The sequence below is a fragment of the Numida meleagris genome, chromosome 5 (assembly GCF_002078875.1).
Source record: "Numida meleagris isolate 19003 breed g44 Domestic line chromosome 5, NumMel1.0, whole genome shotgun sequence".
Taxonomy (NCBI): Eukaryota; Metazoa; Chordata; class Aves; order Galliformes; family Numididae; genus Numida; species Numida meleagris.
This window is the reverse complement of record NC_034413.1, coordinates 21,667,149-21,692,146: the sequence shown is the minus strand read 5'-3', so window position 1 is coordinate 21,692,146 and position 24,998 is coordinate 21,667,149. Positions and strand designations below refer to the sequence as shown.

General features: G+C 37.3%; 1 protein-coding gene across 12 annotated transcripts in view; it reads right to left on the bottom strand.

The window, feature by feature from the left end:
- LRMDA (leucine rich melanocyte differentiation associated) overlaps positions 1-24,998 on the bottom strand; it is a 656,329-nt gene that overhangs the window by 241,732 nt on the left and 389,599 nt on the right. The window contains exons 6-7 of one of the 12 annotated variants that reach the window (XR_002438973.1): positions 9,264-9,397; positions 8,182-8,295 (exon numbers count right to left, since the gene is read on the bottom strand). The exons of 10 other annotated variants lie outside the window; for them this stretch is intronic. Coding sequence is in view for 1 of the 2 variants with exons in the window: in XM_021397522.1 (XP_021253197.1) it covers positions 13,892-13,915 (24 nt within the window). In the remaining variant the exon portion in view is untranslated. Of the gene's footprint in view, positions 1-8,181; positions 8,296-9,263; positions 9,398-12,579; positions 13,916-24,998 lie in introns of those variants that run through there. One more of the 12 variants, XM_021397522.1, reaches the window with a different exon arrangement.

Below are 24,998 nucleotides of genomic sequence, written 5' to 3'. Positions count from 1 at the left end.
CCCTCAGCAAGCTTGCAGATGACACCAGCTGTGGGGTGTAGTTGACACACCTGAGGAATGCAATGCCATTCAGAGAGACCTGAACAGCCTCGATCAGTGAGCCCAAGACATCTTCATGAGGATCAACAAAGCCAAGTGCAAGGTCTTGCACCCAGATCGCTGCAACCCCCACTATCAATACAAGCTGGGGGACAAAAGGATTGAGCATAGCCCTGCCAAAAAGGACTTGAGGTATTGGTGGATGGCAACCAGTGCCCTCACAGCCCAGAAAGCCAACCACATCCTGAGCTGCATAAAAAAGTGTGGCCAGCAGGGCAAGGAAGACAATCCTGCCCCTCTACTCCATGCTGGTGAGGCCTCACCTGGAGTACTGCATCCAGATGTGGAGTCCTCAGTACAGGAGAGACATAGACCTGTTGGAGCGTGTCCAGAGGAGGGCCACAAAAATTATACAAGGGATGGAACAGTTCCCCTAGAAGGTCAGGTTAAGAGAGCTGGGGTTGTTCAGCTTAAAGAAAAGAAGGCTCCAGGTAGACCTGATAGCAGCCTTTAAGTATCCAAAGAGAAGGGAACAGACTCTTTATCAGGATCTATTGTGATAGGTCAAGAAGAAATGTTTTCAAACTAAAAGAGGGGAGACTCCGGTGGGATATAAAGGGAAAAGTTTTTTATGATAAGAATGGTAAAGCACTGGAATATGTTGCCCAGAGAGGTGGTGGATGCCCACCACTTGAATGTGACATTCAAGGTCAGGTTGGACAGGGCCTTGAGCAACCTGATCAAGCTGTTCATTGCAGGGGAGTTGGACTAGATGGTCTTTAAGGGTCCCTTCCAACTCAAAAGATTCTATGATTCTAAACTCAACTCAGGTGCTTCAGGCACCAGACTGTATAAGACAAACAGCAGAAGTTGCTAATGCAATCATATTGAAAAATTTTTTTCAAATCTCATGGAAGGACTTGGATCACTTCAGAATATCCCACCATGACAATGATTTTCAGCATCTCGTTTAGCAGATTACCCTTAAAATTAACACATTCTTCTTTAGCTTCTTTTAGGTAGTAAAATTATATGATTTCTGATTGCTGATACAGCTTTCATTTTCCCCCAGGGTTGTACATAGGGTTAAAAAGTCAGCCTCGTCTCCTCCTTCATCTGACAAGCAATTCATATCCAAGTTCACTTTCTTATTTACTGAACATACAGGAAAGGATACACAGTGACAAATGTTCGAAAAAAAAAAAAAACGATAGTAAAGTTTGAAACAAACAATAGCTAGGCAAACTATTTACAAGATAAGTTGTCAGAATTTATCTATCATCATTTTTGTGGGAACACAGTAGGATATATTACTTGAAATTGCTATTAAAATCTTTATCCTACTACAGATTTCTGAATTTGTGGATTTTTTAACAAAAGTAGAAAATAAAAATCAAATAGACCTGGACTTCAATGTCTGGAGGGATTTTGGTTCACTCCCTTCATAGCTTTTAGAGCTTATTTTCTTATCCATATTCTATTTGTCACTTTGTGCACACAGAGTTTTACCATCTCTGGCTGCCGGTCCACTGAAGTGTGTCTGTTTCCTTTATTAATTCTATATTGGGAAAACCACTCTGAAAAAATGACCTTTTGCTTAGCCAATAACAATTCAGAAAGTGTAAATTATAGCATATGGCAGCCGATGTGCTCAGGGGAACACGGCATTTACCATACCCAAACCTGGCTCTGACAGTTCAAACAGTGGCAAAAAGCAGAAAATCTTAGAGCCACAGAAATTAGAGCCCTAATTCACAATGGCTCCTCTTAAAGTGGTGAAAACACAGAGTGCTCATCCTATGGTAAGGATGAGAAAAAAACATTCATAATGTAAGAGAAAATTGACACGAAACATTAAACTGAGGAAGTTACTCTGCATATCCTAAAACAAGCAAAAGAAACCAAGATTATAAATGGCTAAAAATAGGACAAAACACCAACAGCAATGGTATAATAGAAATAAAACTTGAACAGAATAAAATCCTTCATTTGGGAAAAAAAGATTCTATTCTCTGCTTTCAATTTTTGGATTTGTTTTAAATATTAACTTCATGCTGAGAGAATTTCCTAAGGATGCCGGTGTTAACATCTCTTCCTCTGCCTCTGCAGCACAACAAAGATATATTATACCATTTGTATGATAACATGAAAAGTTCTATTTATCTGAAAGATGACATTATTAGCAATCTCCCTGTTAATCCTGTGTTGTGTGATAATGCAAGGTAGAGAAAGTCAAGACACTTAAACTGGGATTTTAACCTATGACCTATGAGGTGAAAGTACCCTGGAAGATATAAAATATCTTACTAGATCACCACCACCTAATAAAAAGGAATGAGGATTTTTATAAACTATTTTAACTTCCAAGATTGTCTTGCCCTAACTGGAGCAGTATTGATGAGAATGAGATAGATTATATATACTAGCACAGGAAAATGCTATACTAAAGCATCAACTCTATCAAGCCTTATCTGTACTGAAGCAAAGAATCATCCTTTCATGCCATAAAACACAGTGTGTGGTACTTTATCTAGTCTATATGCACACATGGTAGATCTACAGTCTCCTGTAGCATATCAGAAAGCACAAAGCGCTGGTGATAACTTGTATGATGTGCGGTGAATTTTACCAACCCACCTTGGCAATGCTATAATTCTTCAATAACTATGGAACATCTGCAGGTTTTTGATACTTACTATGTTTCATTCCCATGATGCTCTTGGTGTCTGTTCAGAGTACAGAAAGGTCAACCAGGCCATCTGGAATCCTCCCCATTCATCCATTCTTGCATGCTGCTGCTCTTGCAAAAGGAGTTTCTACAGAATTTGTCACTTCCACCTGTTCTGACAGGTTCTCCCTGCCTGACCTGGAGATAGCCCTTGGGGACATTAATCATATAACAGTCTGAGCTGTGAAAGAAACAAGGCTTGGCTGGATACTGTTACAGTCTCTGTCACCTACTAATCATGTCTTGTGACACGGAGGGGCTTAATCAGATGGTCAGGTTTCTCATTAATCATTGTGGCCTCACAATGAAACTCTTCTCAGGGAGATTAAAGTTTAGATGAACTTCACCTCTGTTCCTGTCCAACTGCCTAAATTTAGCTCAACTCCCTAGTACTGCAATTTAAGCTCCAGCTCCTATTCCCTTATCAAAAGGTTGATTTTAAGCTTCTGATTGTGAGTGAGCACATGAACCTTTCCAACGAGAGGAAAAAAAAAAACAACAAAATCCAGCACTTTAGAATACATAGGTAGATAGATAAAGAAATAAAATTACTGATAATGCCAAAAATATCTTACAGTGCACATACAAATGAAGATTTATAAAGATAATGGCTTCTATAATAACATTCAAGCATTTATTTTTACTTAAATAAAACTAAAGGGGACTGAAAACAAAATCTATGATAACAGACTTCTTTTTACAATAAACTTTTGTTCTTATTTGATAGTCAATCTTAAATTTTTCAATACAAGTCAATGCAATTTCTTTCAGAATTTTAAGAATAATTAAAGGCCGTAATCAACTGATTCTACAACTAGAAAGTTATTTGGTTATGTACTTTAATCCTGATCTTGTTTCTAGTTTTCTAAGTTTAACAGGCTAACAAGCTCCAACATAGACTTTGCTCTGTCTTGGCAAGTTGGCTCTGCACTTCCTCCCTGTGTTTACTAACCTGCACCATACAATTACAGGAAACACGTATAATTTTGCCTTCTAAATCATGAAGTGAAATCATCACTTCACCAACATCTAAATAATCTCTCATCTTGACTGGGCTGGGGTGCAGCTGGAGAAGAAAGACAGGATGGGAAAAGGAAGCTATAGCCACCAGATTAACATAGTCTCCTACCTGCCTGAACTTGACCCGACAGCTTATCGCAACCAAGTCAGCAAAGCAACACTCAGTTCAAGTTACTTCAAGGCTTGTGCATACCAGGTTCCCCAACAATACACCTCATCTGAAAGCTACCACAAAAGACCTACAATGCTGTCTGACTTAACTTCACAATGCCAAGCTGAGGTCTGGTATTTTTTGTTGTGTTTGTTTCTATTCAGTGATCCTCCATTGCTAGCCTAGAAATGACAGTAGGTGGAAACGCTATCTTTCATTACACAAAGTATAAATAGTGTAATCTATCAGCACTGTCAATCAAGATGATTGATTACAGGCTGTCATAGAGAAGAGTGACATATTAGAAAAGTTTTGTTAACAATGCCTATTGCTAGTCAGCCTGCCACAGAAGCTGGTGATTAATGTGTTGTCAGCCTGTAATCCCACACCCCTGGCTAATGAGGCAGGAATTTATCATCTTTACAGAGTGGCAGATGTCAGAAGGAAAGGAATCCAAGTGCTGGAAACAATATACTTTTTCTTACCACGCCTGACAAGTCTGACAGGCCTAAAAAACCACAAAGAAGCTTTGTGTAAGCACAAACTTAAAACGAGGAACTTTCATTTGGCATCTTTGCTTTAAATAGTGCTGCAAATCAGCCTCTATCCCTCAAAAAAGACACAATAAAAAGCTCTATGAACTCTGAACCCCATCCTTGACAACTAGGAAATCTCAGGAAAGGTTTCCATGGCAGACAAACAGACAGCTCGCTTTAGAAGAGAAGCGGCAAGTAACTTTTAACTCTACCTGTGAACTTGTGAACTGCCATAGGACAAAAATTCTTCTGATTGGAGCACAGAATGCACCCAACTTCAATACTTTCATCAACGAAGGCCTTAGGAAACATCTTTCCAGAAAGTCTGTGCCAGTTTTTCATTACTGTTCATGCTGGTGGGACTGTGAAAATTCTGGAAGCTATTGTTGAAATAAAACATGACACAAACATCTGCACTAAGAGGCAGCTCTAGTACTTTGTACCCAAAATAGTTTTAAATCTGACTGAAACATGCTCAGATTTGATAATTCATCCTTCAGAGTATTTGAAAAATACTTGAAAGACTATCTTTGAGTACTTGAAAGATACACAGACATGCTATGCCTTTGATAGATCAATGTTACAGGAAATACTCCACAGAACACTGGTTATCTGCTTAACTCTGCTATCCAAAATTACAGTGCTCAAAATTCAGGTTTAAGGCAATGATTTCTCTTTGCCTTCAAGGCAACTCTTTAAGGAATGCTCATTTTTCTCCTCATTGCAGTAAACATCATCGTTAAGTAAGGGAAATATAAGGGAAAATTATCTGTTTAGTTAAACAAACAAAGAATCGGTAAATCTCAGGCAGCTTATATCGCTATTGGCTGCCACTGTCAAAAATCAACAGCTTTTCAATTAGATGTATTAAGAGGCTAAATCTTCTGGTTCTGAGATTTACAATATGTTGCAAAAGGGCTGTATTTTACAAAAGATTATGTACAGTTTAGGCTTCTGTCAGTTAGTAAGGAAAGGAGGTAAATCATCTGTGTTAAGTTTTGACGAATATAATCCTTTTTCAAACACAGATACCTCCACTAATGCAGAAAAATGCAACACCAAAAAATTATAGAGAGACAGCAATCGGGGAATAAAATCACTGCTTTCTGTCAGCAGAACTCTTGGGCTAAAGACACAGCAAAACACCGAGAAATTTAATATCCAAAAGGCAGCATTTAGGAGTTAAGACTTAATTAAGGTCTGTGAGAACCTGGAACTTTCCACACAAGTCAGGGTACAAAGCGTTTACTGGCCTGTAATCTGCACAGCCAGGAGGAGACCAAATCAAAACAAACAGTGATGCTATGAAAACCAGATATTTCCTTGTCAACGCTGGGATTCGGCAACAGCTTCTGACCTCCATGGTAGGCAAAATGTCCCCAATAGCTACCCCAGTGTCAACAGTAGAGCAGCATTTTCTCTTCCTTTTAAACCAAAGTTCTCTCCAGAGAATCTATACACAAGTGGTAGTTGCAACTGCAAAACAAGTACATTTGCATGTAGTTTGACCTATAAATGAGGACACAAAAACTGACTTTGAACCCTTACAGTTTTCCATGCTTCAGTACATCCAGTTAGCTATTTCAACTCCTGATAAACTGGAACAGCCATATACATTTTATCCCTCTTTGAAAAGGAAAGTAGAAGGTAGGCCCCACGTCACAGCTGAGCACAGGTTTGCAGACGAATGACTCATTAACTAAGAATGGGGTTGTGATGGTGAGTTTTAATATTGCTTTGGGGGAGGGTTAAGTCAATGTGAATTTATAATCTTTTTTCTGCTTTGAAAAATCTTCATAGATTCAGTGCAAACATTTTAGCCAGTATTAGTATAAGACAGTGCAGATGCCTCAGATATCTCCCAGCTGGTAAAGCTCTGCTTTCTTCCCCAGATCAGTAACAACAAACTTCATCTGATTTTTCTCTTTGCAGCCTTTTCCTTCCCTAGTTAATGGCAAAATGTATCTTATGAATCTGCATAATTCAAAATGCAATTAAACATTCTAGTTCTAGCTGGAAAGCCTATTTCTCCTAGGCATTAGATTAGACTCATTACCTTGGTATGTACTGACCTTTAAGCCCCTTGGGAGACTCTCGTCAAATTGTGGCACTACATAGACTTCTTTGGAAAGAACCTGTTGTTCATTGCCCCACAGTTTTCGACTCTACTGTTCTGAACCAGGCTGATAAAAGAATTATTCCTTACTTCCACAATGATCATAAGTTTTCAGTAACTCTTCTCAGTTTATCTTGAAATTCAGATGAGGAATTGAGGATATGTTAACTTTTGAAGACACCAATGGAACTAGTTACATGCCCAAATAACATCCTGGATTAGGGCAAGAATATTCAGTACTTCATGGGATTCCGCAAAAGCCTCTAATTGTCAGCAATTATGGTTCAAAAATTTATTTACACCTTAAAAAAAATACAAATCTGATGAGTACTGTAGAGGTCTACATGCAAATACAAATTTCAGGCCCTGTGATTCTCCCATAGACAATATATTAAATGCTAAATTTTGAGGAAAGAATTCCCTACTTCTATTTGTACAGGTCCCAGTAGGACACATAGAAGTCTGGAGAAGGGCAATAATATTGATACTTACAAAAATAGTGCTTACCAATACTACAGCTGTAAGCGTCCTTTTTTATGATATGCCTTTTAAAAAGTAACATTACATGCATTGTTTTTGTGCCTGGAAGATCATTTCTTTCCACTCTTTCACCTGTTACATGCAGAAAATAATTATTTAATAAGTTAGTTCTTATCTCACACATTATAACCCTGATGTCCATGCAACTTCAATCAATGAAAAATAATGTATCTATATTCCAGCATCTTAACAATGTCTCTAGAGCACTGACCAGTAAAATAAATTAAAACTTGCTTAGGAGCTGGCTTTACAGAGATTGGATCAAAAAATTGTCAATCTCCACACAATTACGGTTGAGCTCTTCTTTTGTGTTAAGTTATGCAAACTTTTTGACAGTGGGAGCATAATGTCTTTTCTTGAATCTGTGTTATTATTTTGGTTAAATGTTGTTTACATTAAACAAATCCAATTTACCAAACTTTGACATGTTTGCACAACTGCATATAATTTGTATTGGAAACTTGACTTTTAAATGAACCTTCTGCAAGTCAAAGCTCTCTAGTCTGTAGCCTGCAGTTCTAGATTCTGGTGTTGCAAGTTGTCTCTGGTGTAAATCATATTCTCTGTGAGGTTTCCAATAAAGAAAATAATGACTGTAATTTCAAATTGTTCGTTAATACCTTCAAACAGTCTATGTCTATTAAGTACTGATTTGACTTTCTTGCCAGGTGCAGCACTTTGTCAAGAAAATAGCAATCTCCAAATTAAGATTAGGGAAAGCAATTCCTTTATGCTGCCATTCTGCTCTTAAGGTTTTTTTTGTAGGTTTGATAAATGACATTTAAATTAAGATTTCATCATTTTAAAGCATCAAAGATTGATTGCAAAATAACCCTTAATAAATCCATACTGTCTCCTATGAGATGATATGATGACACACTGCAATAACATCTGAACCATCAAATATACTGATATTTCTTCCTTTTAAAAGACTACATCTTTCTAATAAACATGAAGTTGAACTTATATGATGTTTCAACAAATTACATACCACGCACTCCCCTGCATTCACTGGTATTGTTGGAACAGCCCTGGGCACAAGACACCACGTGCCCAAGATACTGGGAACAACAACTTCATGTTGCTCCTAAGAAGCTTGGGTTCTCCAAGGACTGTACAGTCCGTCCTTGTTGGGAATAAAAGTGGAAATGAACCTCTGGAGCATCTAGAACAATACAAGCCAAATAGTCTTTAATAGTCAACTATAATTTATTTAACCATAGACATGAAAGCACTCGTACTAAAAATCAGTACTTTTCCAGCTCTAAATAGTTTTTTTCAAACTATTTTCTCTACTTGCAATCTTGGTAGAAGATAACATTAATCATGATTACCCCTCCACAAGTAGGAGAATAGTCTGATTTAGTAAGACCTGCATCCTTGCAGATATTGAGACATGGGCCAGTCAATATTTTTAATAGCTTCTCGGGCAGATAGAAACAACTCTCACTGACTTGAGTGGTTATTCAGAAATCAGAGCTATCAAGATACTTCTGATAATCTGCCTCAAGCCCCTGTGAATCCAGGCCTGGCCACTGTAATGAAAGGCCATTGCATTAGAGAAAAGATTTTTATTTCACCGTGACTGAACTTTGTGCTTTTCTCTTCAGTACACAATGTGAGCTATGAGAAAGTACGCTCCTGATTGATTTACAAGTTTAAACACATCCATGCTTCCAACTGTATATAAACAGCCCTGTATATACTGACATTCCAAAACTAGATATGAACTTTAAAGTCACATTCAGTTTTGAGACCTACCTGACTTTTCGGGGAGAACATAAGGAATTAGGAATCTGAGGGAGAACTTCAATCATGTCTTGTTTTTCTTTTTTTTTTTTTCCCATTTCCTCCAAATTTCACCAAAAAGCTTTTAAAAGTGTGGCTTTTTTCAAAATTTGTGATCCCATTAACTATATATTTCTATGTAACAAAAAATGATCCTTTCTCTTATTTGTACATGCTTTTGTAGTCACATTCCATGCCACTTTCCTCAGTATTAGTGAAAATTCAGACACAGTTAATTCGCGTTTACAGGCAGAACATCAAGATGCAGAAAAGTGGCTATTAATTATATTTAGTAAATTTTGCAGTAGAACTGTAAAGCCATAGGAAGAAAGAGCAGTTACTCACACAGCAGTTTCTCATAAAGTGAATACTTAATTCTAGCCCCTTAATTGTGTGTAGAAGTAATCTTATCCCAAAAAATAGTCACATCCCCACTCTTCTGAAACAATGAGTGCTGTTTGAAGATGCCAAAGTCCAGTCTGTAAGTAGATAAAAAAGTAAATGCAAGCTAAGACTCCTAAAACTTGAATTCCAAATTCAAGCTAAGCTAGCAATAGATCAGCATACTGATTGGTTGTTTCCTGTTGGTTACACCAACAGGAAAATCTCTTCAGCTCAGCTCAGACCTCTCTTCTCAGCAGTTTTGTGTGGCTATAGCTTCAGTAGCCATTGGAGTTGTCATTCTAACACAAAGGAAGCCCCGAGGTGCTATGCACAAGGTCCCAATTAAAAATTCACTCTCTTTGCAAACTACAATGGAAAAAAAAAATGATTTCCTGAAAATGATATGTTTTTATAAAACTGTTTTATGGTTTAGGATAGGAAAAGATTAATTTCAAAACTTGTTAGTCATACAACTATCTGATAACACATGATGATTTCAGCAATACAGAAACACGTTTTATATATGTATATATTTTAGTGGCAAACTTACTTTCCACAATAGCTTTTCTTTATGGCTCATTTTGTACACAGCCTTCTAAGAATTTTATTGTAATAAAACAGTTCTAAATTCTACATTTTTAGTTCAGAAGCAAGGGAGCATGCATTCAAGTTAGACACATATCTTTTCATCTCAGCTTGTTAAGAGTTACAGGCCTGGACATAAAGAACCCTTGGAAAAGGAGCCTTCAAAAGACAGTCCAAGAGGGAATGTCCTTCAAATACTGTAGTCAAAGGGGATAATAAACACAGCATTTATTTTATATGGCTGAATTCCAGTTGAAGAAATATGTGAAATAAATACAAATTATACTAAACACACCTACCAGAAAAATGAATGGAACGCACAAGAAATGTGGCACAGAGTTCACATAAAAAATAATTACAAAGATGAATTCATTAAGACAAGTAATCTAATTACTTTTTGATAACACCTAGATTTGTTCCAAGAATTTGGAAAAAAAAAATCAAAAAAACAAGAGGACACGTTTTTGCTGCTTTGATTGTATAACTTTGGTCTCCTTATTAGATCCACATCACGAGTACTAAATGCTTTACCATTAAGATACAACCAAGTCAGAATTAACTTAGACTTAATTCTAATTCTATGACTCTGAGGTCTTTATTTTACAAACAATTCCTTTATAGTAGTATGCCTTTCTAAGAACTGCCTTGTATTAGCTGCACCTAAGTAGCAGCTATATTAAGCAAGTTGCTATAGGGTAAATAAAACAAAAAACAAACAAACAAAAAAAAAAACCAGAAGAAATAATTGACTAGTTTTGTTGTTGTTTTTCTTTTTACTTGGGAGATTACTTTTTCTGTATTTTATACTTTCCACTGTTCTGATCACAGATTTTGTCACTTTCTGCATACCTTTATACTGTTAAACTCCATGATTTATCAACCCCTACACCTCTTCAAGCTGTCTGAACCTGGGGCCTTTGGTTTTACTACCAAGTGGTGAGACTTAACCGTGGAGGTTTAGAAAACTCTAGCTGTTGCTGCTTAGATGAAACCAGAACCTGTCTGCAAACATACTCTTCATGTGCTACGTTTATGGGAAGCTGGAACTAAAGGGACAATCATAGAATTGTTCAGGTTGGAAAAAACCTTCAAGATCATCAAGTCCAACCGCAACCTAACCATACTACCCTAACAACACACCGCTAAATCATGTCCCTGAGCACCACATCCAAGAGGATTTTAAACATGTTCAGGGATGGTGACTCAACCACCTTCCTGGGGAGTCTATTCCATTGCTTAACAACTCTTTCTGTAAATAAGTTTTTCCTGATATCTAACCTAAACCTCCCCTAGTATAACTTGAGGCCATTTCCCCTTGTCCTGTCACCTGTCACCAGTGACAAGAGACCAACCCCACTCTCACTGCAATCACCTTTCAGGTATTTGAAGAGAGCAATGAGGTCTCCCCTCAGTCTCCTCTTCCCCAGACTAAACAGCCCCAGTTCCTTTAGTCACTCCTCACAGGGCATATTCTCCAAGCCCTTCACAAGCCTTGTTGCCCTTCTTTGGACCTGCTCTAGCACCTCAATGGCTGTTCTGTATTGAGGTGCCCAAAACTGAACACAGTACTCGAAATGGGGCCTCACCAGTGCCGAGTACAGGGGCAGGAATACTTCCCTAGTCCTGCTCACCACACCATTCCTGATACAGGCAAGGATGTCATTAGCCTTCTTGGCCACCTGGACACACTGCTGGATCAAATTCAGCCGACTGTCCATCAGCACACCAAGGTCCCTTTCCGTCAGGCAGCTTTCCAGCCACTCCTCCCCGAGCCTGTAGGGTTGCCTGGGGTTGTTGTGACCAAAATGCAGGACTCGACACTTGGCCCTATTGAAACTCATACGGTTTACCTTGGCCCATCGATCCAGTCCATCCAGGTCCTTCGTTGTGCCTTTCTACCCTCTGGCAGATCAACGCTCCCTCCCAACTTGGTGTCGTAATATGCAGCTCTTCCCAGAAGAATGGTCACTGTGCTTATGCAACTGACCCCTGAACTCAGGTAGGAAAGAGAGCTGCTGCTCCTGCTTCCCAAATAGTCACTGGAATGATGATTCTGCTCTTCTTTACCAGGATTTATAAACCAGTTTAACTGAAGACAAAGCATAGCACAGGAGGCATGGGTGCAAGGAACAGCATAGAGGCTAAACTTGGCCAAAGCTTAAAATCAAAGCCCAAATTAAGCCCAGATAAAAAATATAGTGTAAGCATAGAAAGAACTTCACTGCTTCAGATATAGTAGCTAGAGACATCATGATTCTACCCTACAAAGTGAAAGCTGATTCTCAAGATGAAGATATTGCACACTGGAAAGGTAGTGTCAATCTTCAAAACATAAAACCCAGATCTGAGTAGCTAAGTACATTTCAGGTCTCCTGTCACAGATTCACAGGTGTAGAATTTTTCAGTAACCAATGCACACTTCCAATAACATTAATGCATTAGTTGAATGAAAGTAGAAATAAAAAACGAGTTCTGTGCATGTACATAGAAATTATCAAGCTTTCCAGAAGTAACATAGTCCCAAACGTACCAAAAAAAAAAAAAATTAAAAATTTCCCACAGAATTTGAAACTTCCACTTGAAGCAGATATTCAGTAATACTCTTGTCTTGCTCTTTCAGTCAGAGGTTATTTTTTGAACTGGGGATAACATATTAAGAAAAAAAAAGAAATATTTTAAAAAGCACATATCTCCCTACTATATACCTATACTTAAAAATACTTTAAAAGTTTGAAATCTGTAACAAGCTTCAGAGATTTAATTAATAAAGTAACTACTGTAAAAATTGTGTCTGTTAATGTAAGTGTGCAAAAGGGAGAATTTTCTTATACTTGCTTTCTTTCTCATACTGCGCACTTCATAGATCACGGGACTTGTCAGCTACGTCCTGAGAAAGTTTCAGGCTGTTCTTACTTGGGAATCTCTAAAGATGACTGTAGGCATTTCAACAATAACATAACACTCTGACTCACTGAAATGGGAGGAAGAAACTCAAAAATATACTGTGTTTTGTCACAGAAATGTGGCTGCTATTTCAAGGTAGAAACATTCATTGCTGTTTGTAGTCCACATTTCAACCTGGAATGCATCAAAGCTCAAAGAATTGGACTTGAAGTAGAAACTACTGTTTATTGGAAAATTGTACAAATTCGATGGTATTCATAGCATTCAGGTTTGTTGAATGGATTAAAGGCAAGATCATTTAATTGGTACATTAGGTGCCAACCTTGCCACTACTTAGTAAACTAAAATTTACTTTGTCTGAATAAAAATTTGAAAAACACACACAGAGTTATTTGCAAAAATAATTCACTGGAGGCTGATCTACCAGGAAACTAAACTGGGAATGGAAATTCAGCTCCCTCTGAACACTACATAGACAGAGCACAGAAAGATATGTGAGGTAAAAGATGAAAACTTTAAAGTAATGGAACTTGAACCATTCCGAAATTATCATCTTTTCTGTAGCATATGTGAAACTGGGATTCATTGATGAAATTATGAAGCTCTGTTTTCTTTTCACTGCATTCAAAAGATAGATATGTCCCCTCTGTGCCCAAGAAAATGGGGAAAAAGTGCTAATCAGTCCATTTTTTTTTAACTTATGGAATGATTTTTTTATATATTGTGATGAAGTGGGAACTCACAAATCCTCTGATTAAAAAGGACATTTAAAATCGAACTTCTGTATCCTTATTCTAAAAACTACATTTTAATTTTTATTCTCCTATAAACTTTGAAACAGTATAATGATATTGGTTTTCTTCTCAATACAAGTATATTTTAATTATACTTCTTTGTTTACATTTTTAATTAATAGGTATCTGTTTTTGCACATATTATTTGTCAGATTTTACATTATTTTTCAGCTACATTTTTCCACCATATGTGCATGTTTTTCTGGTTTATAACAGCTCATTCTTCCAGCAATCCTAAAAATCACAGGAGTTTTCTATACAGTTGTCTCTGTTCAAATAAATCATTCAGTCTTTTGTGTTTATTTCTCAGTAATGTCTTGGGCAGAGGTTCTAGGGAAAGAAAAAAAAAAAGGTGTCTCAGCTCAAAATTATTTCTTATTGTCAAATGTAAAGTTTTCTAACCAGGGAAACAACTTAAATCTTGACAAGCCTAACTACAAGTTTGTTAAATTAGGTATGAAATTTTCCGTAGGTTGGGGCAACATGTTCCTCTAAAAAAATGATGTCCAACTACCTGCCAAGACCCGGCCTCTGAGAGTAATTTCTAGGTTGAATAATATAGGCTATTTTCTACAGCCAATTGCTACTCTGCAATCTGATCTTAATTAGGAAAATAAATTTAATTATTTCTCTCCCAAGATGGAATTCAGATTACTCACATATCCAGAAATATGAAAGCAGATTATTAATTCTGGAAGCTGACTTCAATGGAACCTCCACATGTTGTCAGTAACCCATTACAGCTTACTAAGATCATCACCACATAAGATACTGCTTGTAATAAGTACATTGGGTTTTATTCAGGTGATTTATACCAAATTTCAGGGGAATGACCTTCTAGTATAATTATCCTAGAATCTGATTCAGATGAACGATAGCTCTTCGAATCAGGACCACTGTCGCCAGATATCCTACTCACTTCACAAAGAAAGAGATTATGGGGTTTGTACAGAAAACAAAGGTTTTATAGAAGTAATTAACTATAAGGGCTGTGCCAAAAGTAATGTCTCCGATTTTGTTTGCCCATGATATCAGAGGTGATTGTTAGTGGAATGGCAGTAGAGCTTGAACCTTCCCACAAATATTCCGTTACATTTGTTCCTGTGCAATAGATGGCAGGAGAGGGGCAGTCTGACAGAATGCAGCCGGACATGGAAGTCCATACAAAGAAAAGATGTGTCATTGAATTCCTCCATGCAGAAAAAATGGCATCCAATGACATTCATCAACACTAGCTGAACATTTATGGAAACCAAACAATGGATGTGAGAACAGTGAGACAGTGGGTGGTGCATTTCTGCAGTAGTGACAGTGATGAGAAAGACAAGCCAGGTTCCAGAAGGCCATGCACAGCAGTCACACCATGAAATGAAGAGCATCTTGATGAGCTCATCTGCACAAATCGACTAGTGATGATGATTATGTTGAAAAATACTGTTTTGTAGCAGAGAATTTGTTCTATCAAATAGCATTAACATGCTCCTTGCATCTGATGTCATTTCCACGGAAATAAATATGAGGTATTACTTTTAGAGTATCTATATCTACTTTTAAATATTTATCTTACAGGCTACTGAAAACATACACACTCAGTAAAGCAGTTATGCAAGAACTCTAAAAGCAGCATCATTTAACTAAAGGATACTAAGTCCAAAATCTAACAACAACAGTTCAAGATGTTAGTATGATTAATTATTTCATCACCTTACACAGAAGTAAAAATAAGCTGCAATTACAGGTTAGCAAAACCAGATGGATTTCCTGGAAATACAAGGAATTGGTGCTTGGTTACTTCAAGAAAGAGAAAAATGAGGGTAATTCTTTGAAAAAAGGTGAACATGTGGGAGATGAGAAGTTTAATGAAGAAACATTAAGGAAGAGTGATATATATGAAAGATTAAAAAGAAACATTAAAGTATTAAGACTGGAGGCTTGCCAACGCCACTCTCATCTACCAGAAGGATCATAAGGAGGATCCGAGGAACTACAGGCTCAACAGCCTGACCTCGATCCAGGGAAGGTTATGGAACAGATCATCTTGAGGGAGATCACACAGTATGTGCAAGACCGCTTTGGGATCAGGTCCATTCAGCATGGGTTCATGAAAGGCAGGTCCTGCTTGACCAACCTCATCTCCTTCTGTGACCGGGTGACTCACCTGGTGGATAAGGGAAAGGCTGTTGATGTAGTCTACCTAGACTTCAGCAGAGCCTTGGACACTGCCTCCCACAGTATTCTCCTGGGGAAGCTGACAGCCTGTGACTTGGACAGGTGCATTCTCTGCTGGGTAAAGAACTGGCTGGACGGCCAGGCCCTGAGAGCGGTGGTGAATGGAGCTAAATCCAGCTGATGACTGGTCACAAGTGGTGCTCCCCAGGGGTCAATACTGGGGCCCGTCCTGTTCAATATCTTTCTTGATGACTTGGACGAGGGGGTTGAGTGCGCACTCAGTAAGTTTGCAGATGACACCAAGTAGGCAGGAAGCGTCAATCTGCCCGGGGATAGGAAGGCCCTACAGAGGGATCTGGATAGGCTGCATCGCTGGGCTGAGTTGAATGGGATGAAGTTCAACAAGACCAAGTGCCGAGTCCTGCACTTTGGTCACAACAACTCCATGCACCCTCCAGGCCTGAGACAGAATGGCTGGAAAGCCGTGCAGAGGAAAGGGACCTGAGGCTGTTGGTCAGTGCTCAGCTGAATGTGAACCAGCAGTGTGCCCAGGTGGCCAAGAAGGCCAATGGCACCCTGGCTTGTATCAGAAATACTGTAGCCAGCAGGAGCAGGGAGGTGTCATCCCCCTGTACTCAGCACTGGTGAGGCTGCATCTGGAGTACTGTCTTCAGTTTTGGGCCACTCACTACAAGAAAGGCATTGAGGCCATGGAGCGTATCCAGAGAAGGGCAACAAAGCTGGTGAGAGGTCTGGACCGGAAGTCTTATGAGGAGCAGCTGAGGGGTTAGAGGATGCTCAGGGGAGACCTTATTGCCCTCTATGACTTCCTGAAAGGAAGTTGCAACAAGGTGGGGGCTGGCATTTTCTCCTGCGTAACTACCAATAGTACTAGAGGGAATGGACTCACGTTGCACCAGGGGAGATTCAGGTTGGACATTAGGAAAAATTTCTTCTTCCAAGGAGTGGTTGACAGTATTCATATCTGCTCAGTTTTTGAAGATTATGCTTTTAAGAGTTCCAGCAGAAAAACTGAGAACTGAGCTGACAAAGGAGTTCACCTTTTTAGGTTCTGATCAGTATAGTACACAGTACCCTAGCAGACCGCACTTGTACACTGTGCAAGCATAAAGGGACATCATCTATCATATGTATGGTCTGAATATTTAACTCCTCTTTGCAATGCTGCCTGCCCAGTATCCCTTAACAGATTTGAATTCACTGCATTGTCTTCCACAGATTTTGACATTTAGAACCAGGAAGTATAGCTTTAACTCCAGAAGAGAACTTAGTCTATATTAGGTAATATAATCAAAACTGACTGATCTCCTTTTACATGGATTAGAAGGCTGTGTTAATATTGCACTTGGGGCCATTATAAATGTCTTACATTACACACCTTTAGGCTACATCAAAGTTTTATCACAATCATTATAAAAAAAAATTTACACTAATAAGATGGTCTTCAAATGAATAAATTGCAATTACAGAATGATTACCACTCTTTCAACTTACATTTAGTTCACAGGTTAGTACAGTGATGGATAACATGCATGGAAAAAATTAATGCGTGATTCAACTTTACAGTTTGTCACTAACCAGGTTGATTTAAGTCCTAAGTAAAAGTTGAAATGTCAAACCTACTTGGAAGATAAAAGGTAATAGACATTCCATTTGCTTCTGCAGTGCACAACCAATAACATACTAATATTTATGCAGATAGGGTAACACATTTTCCAAGCCCACACTGCAACATATTTCGTCTCAAATTAGCCAGTAAATCACTATTGCAGTTGCTATTAACAATCATAAAGCCTTTTGAGTTTTACAAGGTGTTCATAATGAGCCATTCCATATGATTTATATGAAAAACATGACTCAGCTCTTCAAACACAGCTAATCATTGGATGCAAGATTTGCTGTGTGACCTCTTGTTATCTTTGAAGTGATGTGTAAAACTTAAAGGGTTTTTGCAATCTTACAGACAAATGCAGTGATAAAACAACATTCATGGAGTTTCTATTAAAAATATGTTCACTTTTGATGAATGATGCTTTTATGGAAAACATTGTATAATACTTGATAGAATTAAACTCGCACAGACGTATTCTAAAACGGGTATAACCATTTATTGCCATTAGCTCTCTGCCTCTGCCTTTCTGAGAAATGCACCTCCAGATCCAATCTGACATCTGCTGAACAGCAACTAACAAAAGTCCCTGACTATGATAAGCGTGTATTAATTTTTGTATTTCAGCTATTGAAGTGGTTGGGAAACACAACAATGAGGCCTCACTGAATTGTGCTAATGAGGTTTCAGAGAGGGCTTTACTTCTGTGCAGCTTCTAAGCAATGGAAACATTTTCACTGTCTTAAATTTCCTTAACATCACTCAAGATGAGAACTTTTCTGATACTACAAGATAAATAAATTTACATTGCTTTACTCTTCTAGCTTCCTCCCATCCAGTTAACAGTGACTCATCTTTTGAATTTTTTCTTGTAGTTTTGTGGGTTGCTTTTTCATGCAACTTTTTTTCTATCGTTGCTCAAAGCAACTTATAGACATGTTATTTTAAGAAAAAGGAGCAGTGTGCTTCAAATTTTCTCAGTCATCTCTCCTCCAGAGCTATGACCTGGTTTCACTTCTCAAGGGCAGCTCTCACAGCTGTAGGTTCAGCCTATCCAGTACCTAACAAAGTGCCAATCAAGAGTGACAAAAGCCAGCAGATATCCTCTTTCCAAACAAAGTGATTCTATTTAAAAGTCATTAAAAAAAGAGAGAATTAGAGAAATAACTTTTTGTATCTGGAAGAACATTTATGTTCCTATAGCTGCAACAAGCCCACTAAGGAGAAAAATCAATTATTCTTCAAAATACAACCCTTTCTAATGGAGACTACATTTCATCTTAATGGCAATGGCAAAGGGAGGTACAGCAGAAGAGTAACCTGAACTTCTGTGACTGCAGAGAAATGTTTCATTATTAACACATTTTTATGCTCTTCAGAAGTACTTCAATTATGTCCTTCTGACATCATCTTTAGGATTATTCTAAAATTTGCCATTTATATGAGAGTCAGTGTTCCCTACTTTGGGAAACGAAAGGGAGATGTGAGTATCTTTGTTTCAAATAAAAGAAAAAAAGTGTGTTGGGAGTGGCTCTGAACTGAAGAACTGCATTCATCCATTTTTATTTCTGAGAGCAATTAGAAGGAATGTAGAACGAATGTCTAAGAAGAAGTTATAGTACATCAGATTGTTCACAACAGTCAGACTATCAACCAGAAGAACAAATTAACTCACTCTTTTGTTGCTGTTGTTTTACAAGCTAAACAAACCTCTCTATATGGACTAGTAAAGCTAGAGGATTCATTGTGCATGACCTGCTTGATCTTGCATGTTAACATATACAAAATAAGGTATTCTAGTCTGTTTGAGAAGGGAAAGTACAGAGTAAACGGCACTAAATTTAACTCGATGGCACAAATGTAGAGGTCATTGTAATCATTTGATAACATTATCATTTTTTCAGTTTTGCATCTCTGCAGATGAAGTTCCAAGCAGTTTTTTTTTCCCTTATTTATCTATTTGCTTGGGGATTTTTTTTTTTTTTGCTTGTTTCTTGATTTAAAGTTTTGTATTCTATAGAGCCCCTCCAAAATGAATCTAAGCCACATGGTCCAGCCACAAAGTCTTCTTATCTGGCTCAAATATTCTGCTGCTTTGGGTAATCTGCATGTCTTCCACTCCCAGGATTTTTCATCGTTTATTTCCTTGCCACTTCCCCTTTTCCAGTGGTTCCCGAATCTTCCAGTCAAATCCCTTGCTTACTACCACTTACTGGCATAAATTGCTATTACTCCTAAGTAATGTTCTTTCAGCTCTTCAGCAAAAGAAATGATCAGCTTCTGATAGGAATTCATACATCTGTTAATTTGGGACCAATGTGTTCTAGATATACAGAAAAAAAATCACAGGAATAAATCACAGGAACAGCAAGAACTGTTTTCTGGATTGTATAATCCTCAACTCAAGGGTATACATAAAGTATGACAATACAATGGTTTCAGGAGCAACAACCTTGATCTCATATGTATTGCTGCCAAGAGAATACTGTAAGATTCTGAAAAAATACCAGAGATTCAGAGGATAATAAATATATCTAACATTAAAGGAAATGGTTCTTTCAGAGGTCCGTGGTTGAATGGTTACTGTAAATAGACATCCACACATGCAATGGCTGGCATCCCTTAAGTAGCACGTGACTGAACCTGAAGTATACTTACCTTTTATGTAGATCTTCAAGAACAACCATAATGTTAAGCTTCTGCCTAGGAGATTTGTTCCCAATGCTACCAGAGGTCTATATTATGCAAAAGTACTTTATATTGTTGGTTTTTTTATCCCAAAAACTAACAGTAACATAAGGGATTCTAAGGCTTCTAGCAGTGTTGGGTTAGTACCACATCAGTAGTTCCCAATATCAGAGAAATAATGTCATCATATATAATTCAACATGGTTCTTAATCTCTTGATTATATTAAACAAGTAAAACAAATTCTTATAGGCTGTTAAATCTGGACTACTGACATCACTGGAGGACTAATTAACACACAAGTAGTATAAATATTGCAATCACTACGTTGCCACGAGAGAATGAATTAAAAATAAAGGATTTTCAACTAAGTACTATATGATAGTCTAAACACAGTTTAGATTTCTTGGTTTCTGTCTCTTTTATGAAGGTCACAGTTTCAAAACTCTCTTCTGCACCTTTGCAAAGACACATACAGAAAAGGGGAAATAAGCAGGCACAGGAAAGAAATTTGCAGGAATACAGTCATTCTTCAGGAAGCCTGCTGGTTCTAGTAATGTAATCCTGACTCAGTTCAAAGAGATTTGCAACTATGTTTGGAAAATGATTTTTAGCATCTTTGAAATATATATTATATTATAAAGGTAATAAGTGCAGCATTAAAATATAATAGTTTCTTAGTTTCAAAATTGCTTAACATTTATTAAAAAGTAGCTTTTGCCCCAGATGTTATTTCTAGCAAAACATTATTTGGTTAATAATATCCTAGGTCAAGGTGTGTTTCAGCCATTTCCAGTCATCACTTCACAAAAATTATGGAGCCATATAAAAAGAAAAAAACCCACAACACTGAAATCATCTAAAAATTAAGAAAAAAAAAAAAAAGGAAGAGAAAGTATATTCACAACCTTCCCCCAAGGATCTTTTAAAGAGTAGTATTTCTAGTATTTCCAAGTCTTCCCATTAACTCGAACCTCATTGAAAGTAGTGCTGGAACTGCTAGTGAATTCAGTGAAACCTCAGTTTTCTATTAAAATTGTTCAGACAAAAAAGTTGTTAGGAGATTTATATTTTGGTGCTTTAATGAAGTATCTAACACACGAATAAAGTAAATTCTAAATAACAAGGTGTCAATATGTATGATTAGGATGCAATGTTAATGGATTCAGCTTCAAAACCAGACTAATGTCACTACCTGGTTGCTGATGTGCAAGTTATGTCTTAGGTAAATATTCAATTATTCACAAATATCTACATGAGTCAACTTGAATGACAAGATACTTTTGCATGAAAGTCATAAAACCAAGAGTATTGTGTATTTGAGAAGGGAGAAAGACAGCTGTCATACAACCTTAGACCAACGTTGCTCTATTAGGCATGGGAAGAAAAAAAAGAAAGCAGGGTTGGCTGCTGCTGACCTCACTAAGGGTCTGCACACAGGGGAAGCAGCTTTGATATTAACAAACATGTACATCTACCTCAAATCAAACAGGCAATTACTCTGCTATTTCCATGAATTCTGAGGCAAATATAATTTGATAGTTAGATGTTAATAAACCTGTTTCATGGATCTTACCACTGTCTGATAAAGAAGCTTTCTTTTACTACTGCTTTAATGTTATTAAATAAAACAAACTCCTATCTGGCTAAATAGGCTTCACAAGTCCTAATCTTAGCCTAAAGCATTCTAATGGATTGACTCTTCCTTACTAGGGCTATATAAATATTTATAAAGACATCACACAAAGAGCAGATTTGACACAAGGCTTTAAAAGACTTCTCATATACAGAACTTGGAGAAGGAAGAGGTTTTGTAAAGACAATGCAGCTCTTAGCCCTCAAAAAAAACATCCTCTTAAATCCAGGAAGGGTGGTAATAGGACACAAACATGAATCTGCAGACAGAAATCACATCAGGGCCACGCTACCATCCTTCTAATAATGATATCTTATGCACTCTAGCTGCCTCATAAGATTTTTTCTTACCTTCCCCAGCTGTTTTTCTGGATAGATAGTTTTTCAATGCCCCTAACTCAGGAAAAAGCAATTTTGCTGGTTTTGTCTCTTCCTTCCTTCTGAGTGGAGGAGTACCAGCACAGAATGCCTGCAAGAAACCCAGTCTAGGCACCCTTCAGCCTAGGCCTAAAAATTCAGCCACAAGATTTATTTTATTCCCAATACAGCAAGTTTCTACCAACTGAAAACATTCCACCATTACAACAGTATAGATGAGTAAATGATACATCAGCAATTAAAGCTCTTCTCCTTCTTAAGTAGCTACCATTTTCTACATATCTGGTATTTGAGTATCTATCTGAGAGACAGTAAATGAAAGAACAATATTTTCTGCCTCCTTGAAGAGATGCATCTTGTTTCCAGCTAAACACTACCCTGATAACACAGTGTTTTCATCATTATTACCAATATAAGGACTGAAAGAAACTACTCATATGTTCAGGTAGCTATACTACCTGCAAAATACTTCAGCTGAGCCTTTTCATCACATACAAGCAAAAGAAAAAATATCTGATTTTTTGAATTTGCAATACTTGAACTATTGTCTAAATAAAGAATTTCAACATTCTGTGACCAAAAAGTTAAAATCAACTTCCAATGACCTTGAGACTGTTGGACAGTCTAGACTGCAATGTAACTGTTTCCCAGCTGCAAAAATTACTTAGGCACGTGCCTTGTTCCTCTAGACCACACCAGTCTTCCCTAAGACTTATTGGGCCTGCATCGAGGCATTTTAAATTTAATTAGAGCTCCATGAATTCAGAGTAGTCCCACTATGATACTGCATCAGTCAGTGATCTTTGGTTTCCCCTAAATTCTAGGAAGAAGGTAGCAGGCCAGGCTGTAAGGGACACGACAACAAGCCAAACCATATTCCCCTAGAAGTTGATCATATGAATAAAAAAAATTACTTCCCACTTGCCAAAATATGACCTCAAATGGACAAACCAAGCTCTCCACCAACAACATATCTATTCATTTATACTTGCAGGGAGGTGGAGGAGAGAGAGAGAAAAAAAAACTCTTCATATAAATGACAGTTCTTCTCAAGAGAAACTGGTAAACATATGGGGGAGAAAAAGATCCAAAAGGTATGTTGTTTAGACTTGAAATCAAGAAGTGACTATGAAAAAATAATAACTCCAGCTTCACATTCAAAAATAAATCAGGAAAGAAAAATCCATTCTGTTTTGTTGTTTTCTCCCTTTCCTTACTCAGTGAAGCTCTCTAAGAGTAGCTCTAAGACCCAGCAGTAAAAATAATTCATGTTTTCTGTACAACAATCCAATGGACTTGACATGTAGCTAACTGCAAAGCATGCAAATGACACACAGTTTCAAACACAAGAATGTTATCTTTCCACAGACCTATGTGCAGTTTCACTACCTCTACCTCAATTTTTTTTTCCCCCCAAGAGAGACTACTCTGGTGCCATTACCTCCACCTCTTAATTTAAAACAAACATTTAGTATACATTTTCAGGTCGCAACCAATAATAATAGGCTGACTAGTTACCCATACTAAACCTTTTATATGAAATTCTAATCACTAGCGATTAGGTACTGCCTATACCATACATACCTATAATGACATTTGTTTATTGGAAAACAACAAAAAAAACATACAGAACAAAACTATTATCTTTATAAAGATGAAATTTTATAATCTGAGTCACAAGCATCAGTCTGTTGGCAAAATAGTATCAGAAGAAAAAACAGCAGAACGCAATAATAAAAGAAAACCAAAACTGCACAGTTATGCTAGAGTGAATCCACTTTCTTGCTTACAGAATTACCAGTTAAACTCAGTCATGTTGAAATAACACCACCAGAGGACGATCCTGACCCCACAGCATGACTAGAGATAGTCGTGCATTACTTCAATAAAATGTTTTCTTCCTCATTCACATATTTCCTTTATGTATTCACACTAATAGTCCTTTTGATAAAGCCCTCCAGAAAATAATTAACTTTAACAGCTCTTCTGTGAATAAAGCTTCACAACTTGGTGCAAATATAAATGAGCTTTGTACAGAAAAACTTACGTCTTCAGAAGAATTACAAGAAAAAAAATAAGATTATAGGTTTCCCACTTCTTCAGGGAAAATGTATATTTGTGATAAATGTATCAAATCTCCTAAAAACTACACCCATTGAAACTTCGTATTTAGGCTGATTTGCTTTCCAAATCATATAGACAGCACAGTTGCATACAATCTTTAAACAAGTACAACCACAGAGAAATGCTGAGAGATTTAAGAGAAATAAAAGCATGATCAGCTAGCTTGTAATCTTCTTTTCTCTTATTCCCCTCCCTATAGCTGCATTAAATTGCCTGTTGAGAACAATAACATATTTGTGCTTTTATAGGTAGAATGATTTGTATTATATAAAGATTTGGCTAACAGAGTAAAGATGCATTCACACTGAGCTGGATTACATGCTGTTAATAATTTTCTGGATGCTCTAGGGGACCCATAATTCTGGACGACTAAAGATTAGCATTTGAATATATGCTTTGTAATATATCTCAAAGCAGATTTTTTTAATTTAGTTTTTGCCGTTTTTCTAGAACCACAACAACCAGAAATCAAATCTATGAAAGCATTTTGGAGGAAAAAGTATACCACAATCAAGTTTTTATCCCCCACCTCCCCACACTCTTAAGAGTATACAGAAAATCTTTTCCCGACTCCCACATCATTTCAATGGCTTTCATTAGAATGTCAGAATACCTAGAATCTGTGATTAGGCTTGTGGTACTGTTCTATGCATGCTGAGCAACATAACTCAGAAAGTAAACCAGAATACACTGTTCTGAATAAAAGCTCTGAATAAATGCTGGTTTTGCTCTAGGCTACCTTCTGTTTCAGAAAATAATCTTGAAATAAATTATTTTAGCAAAATTAATG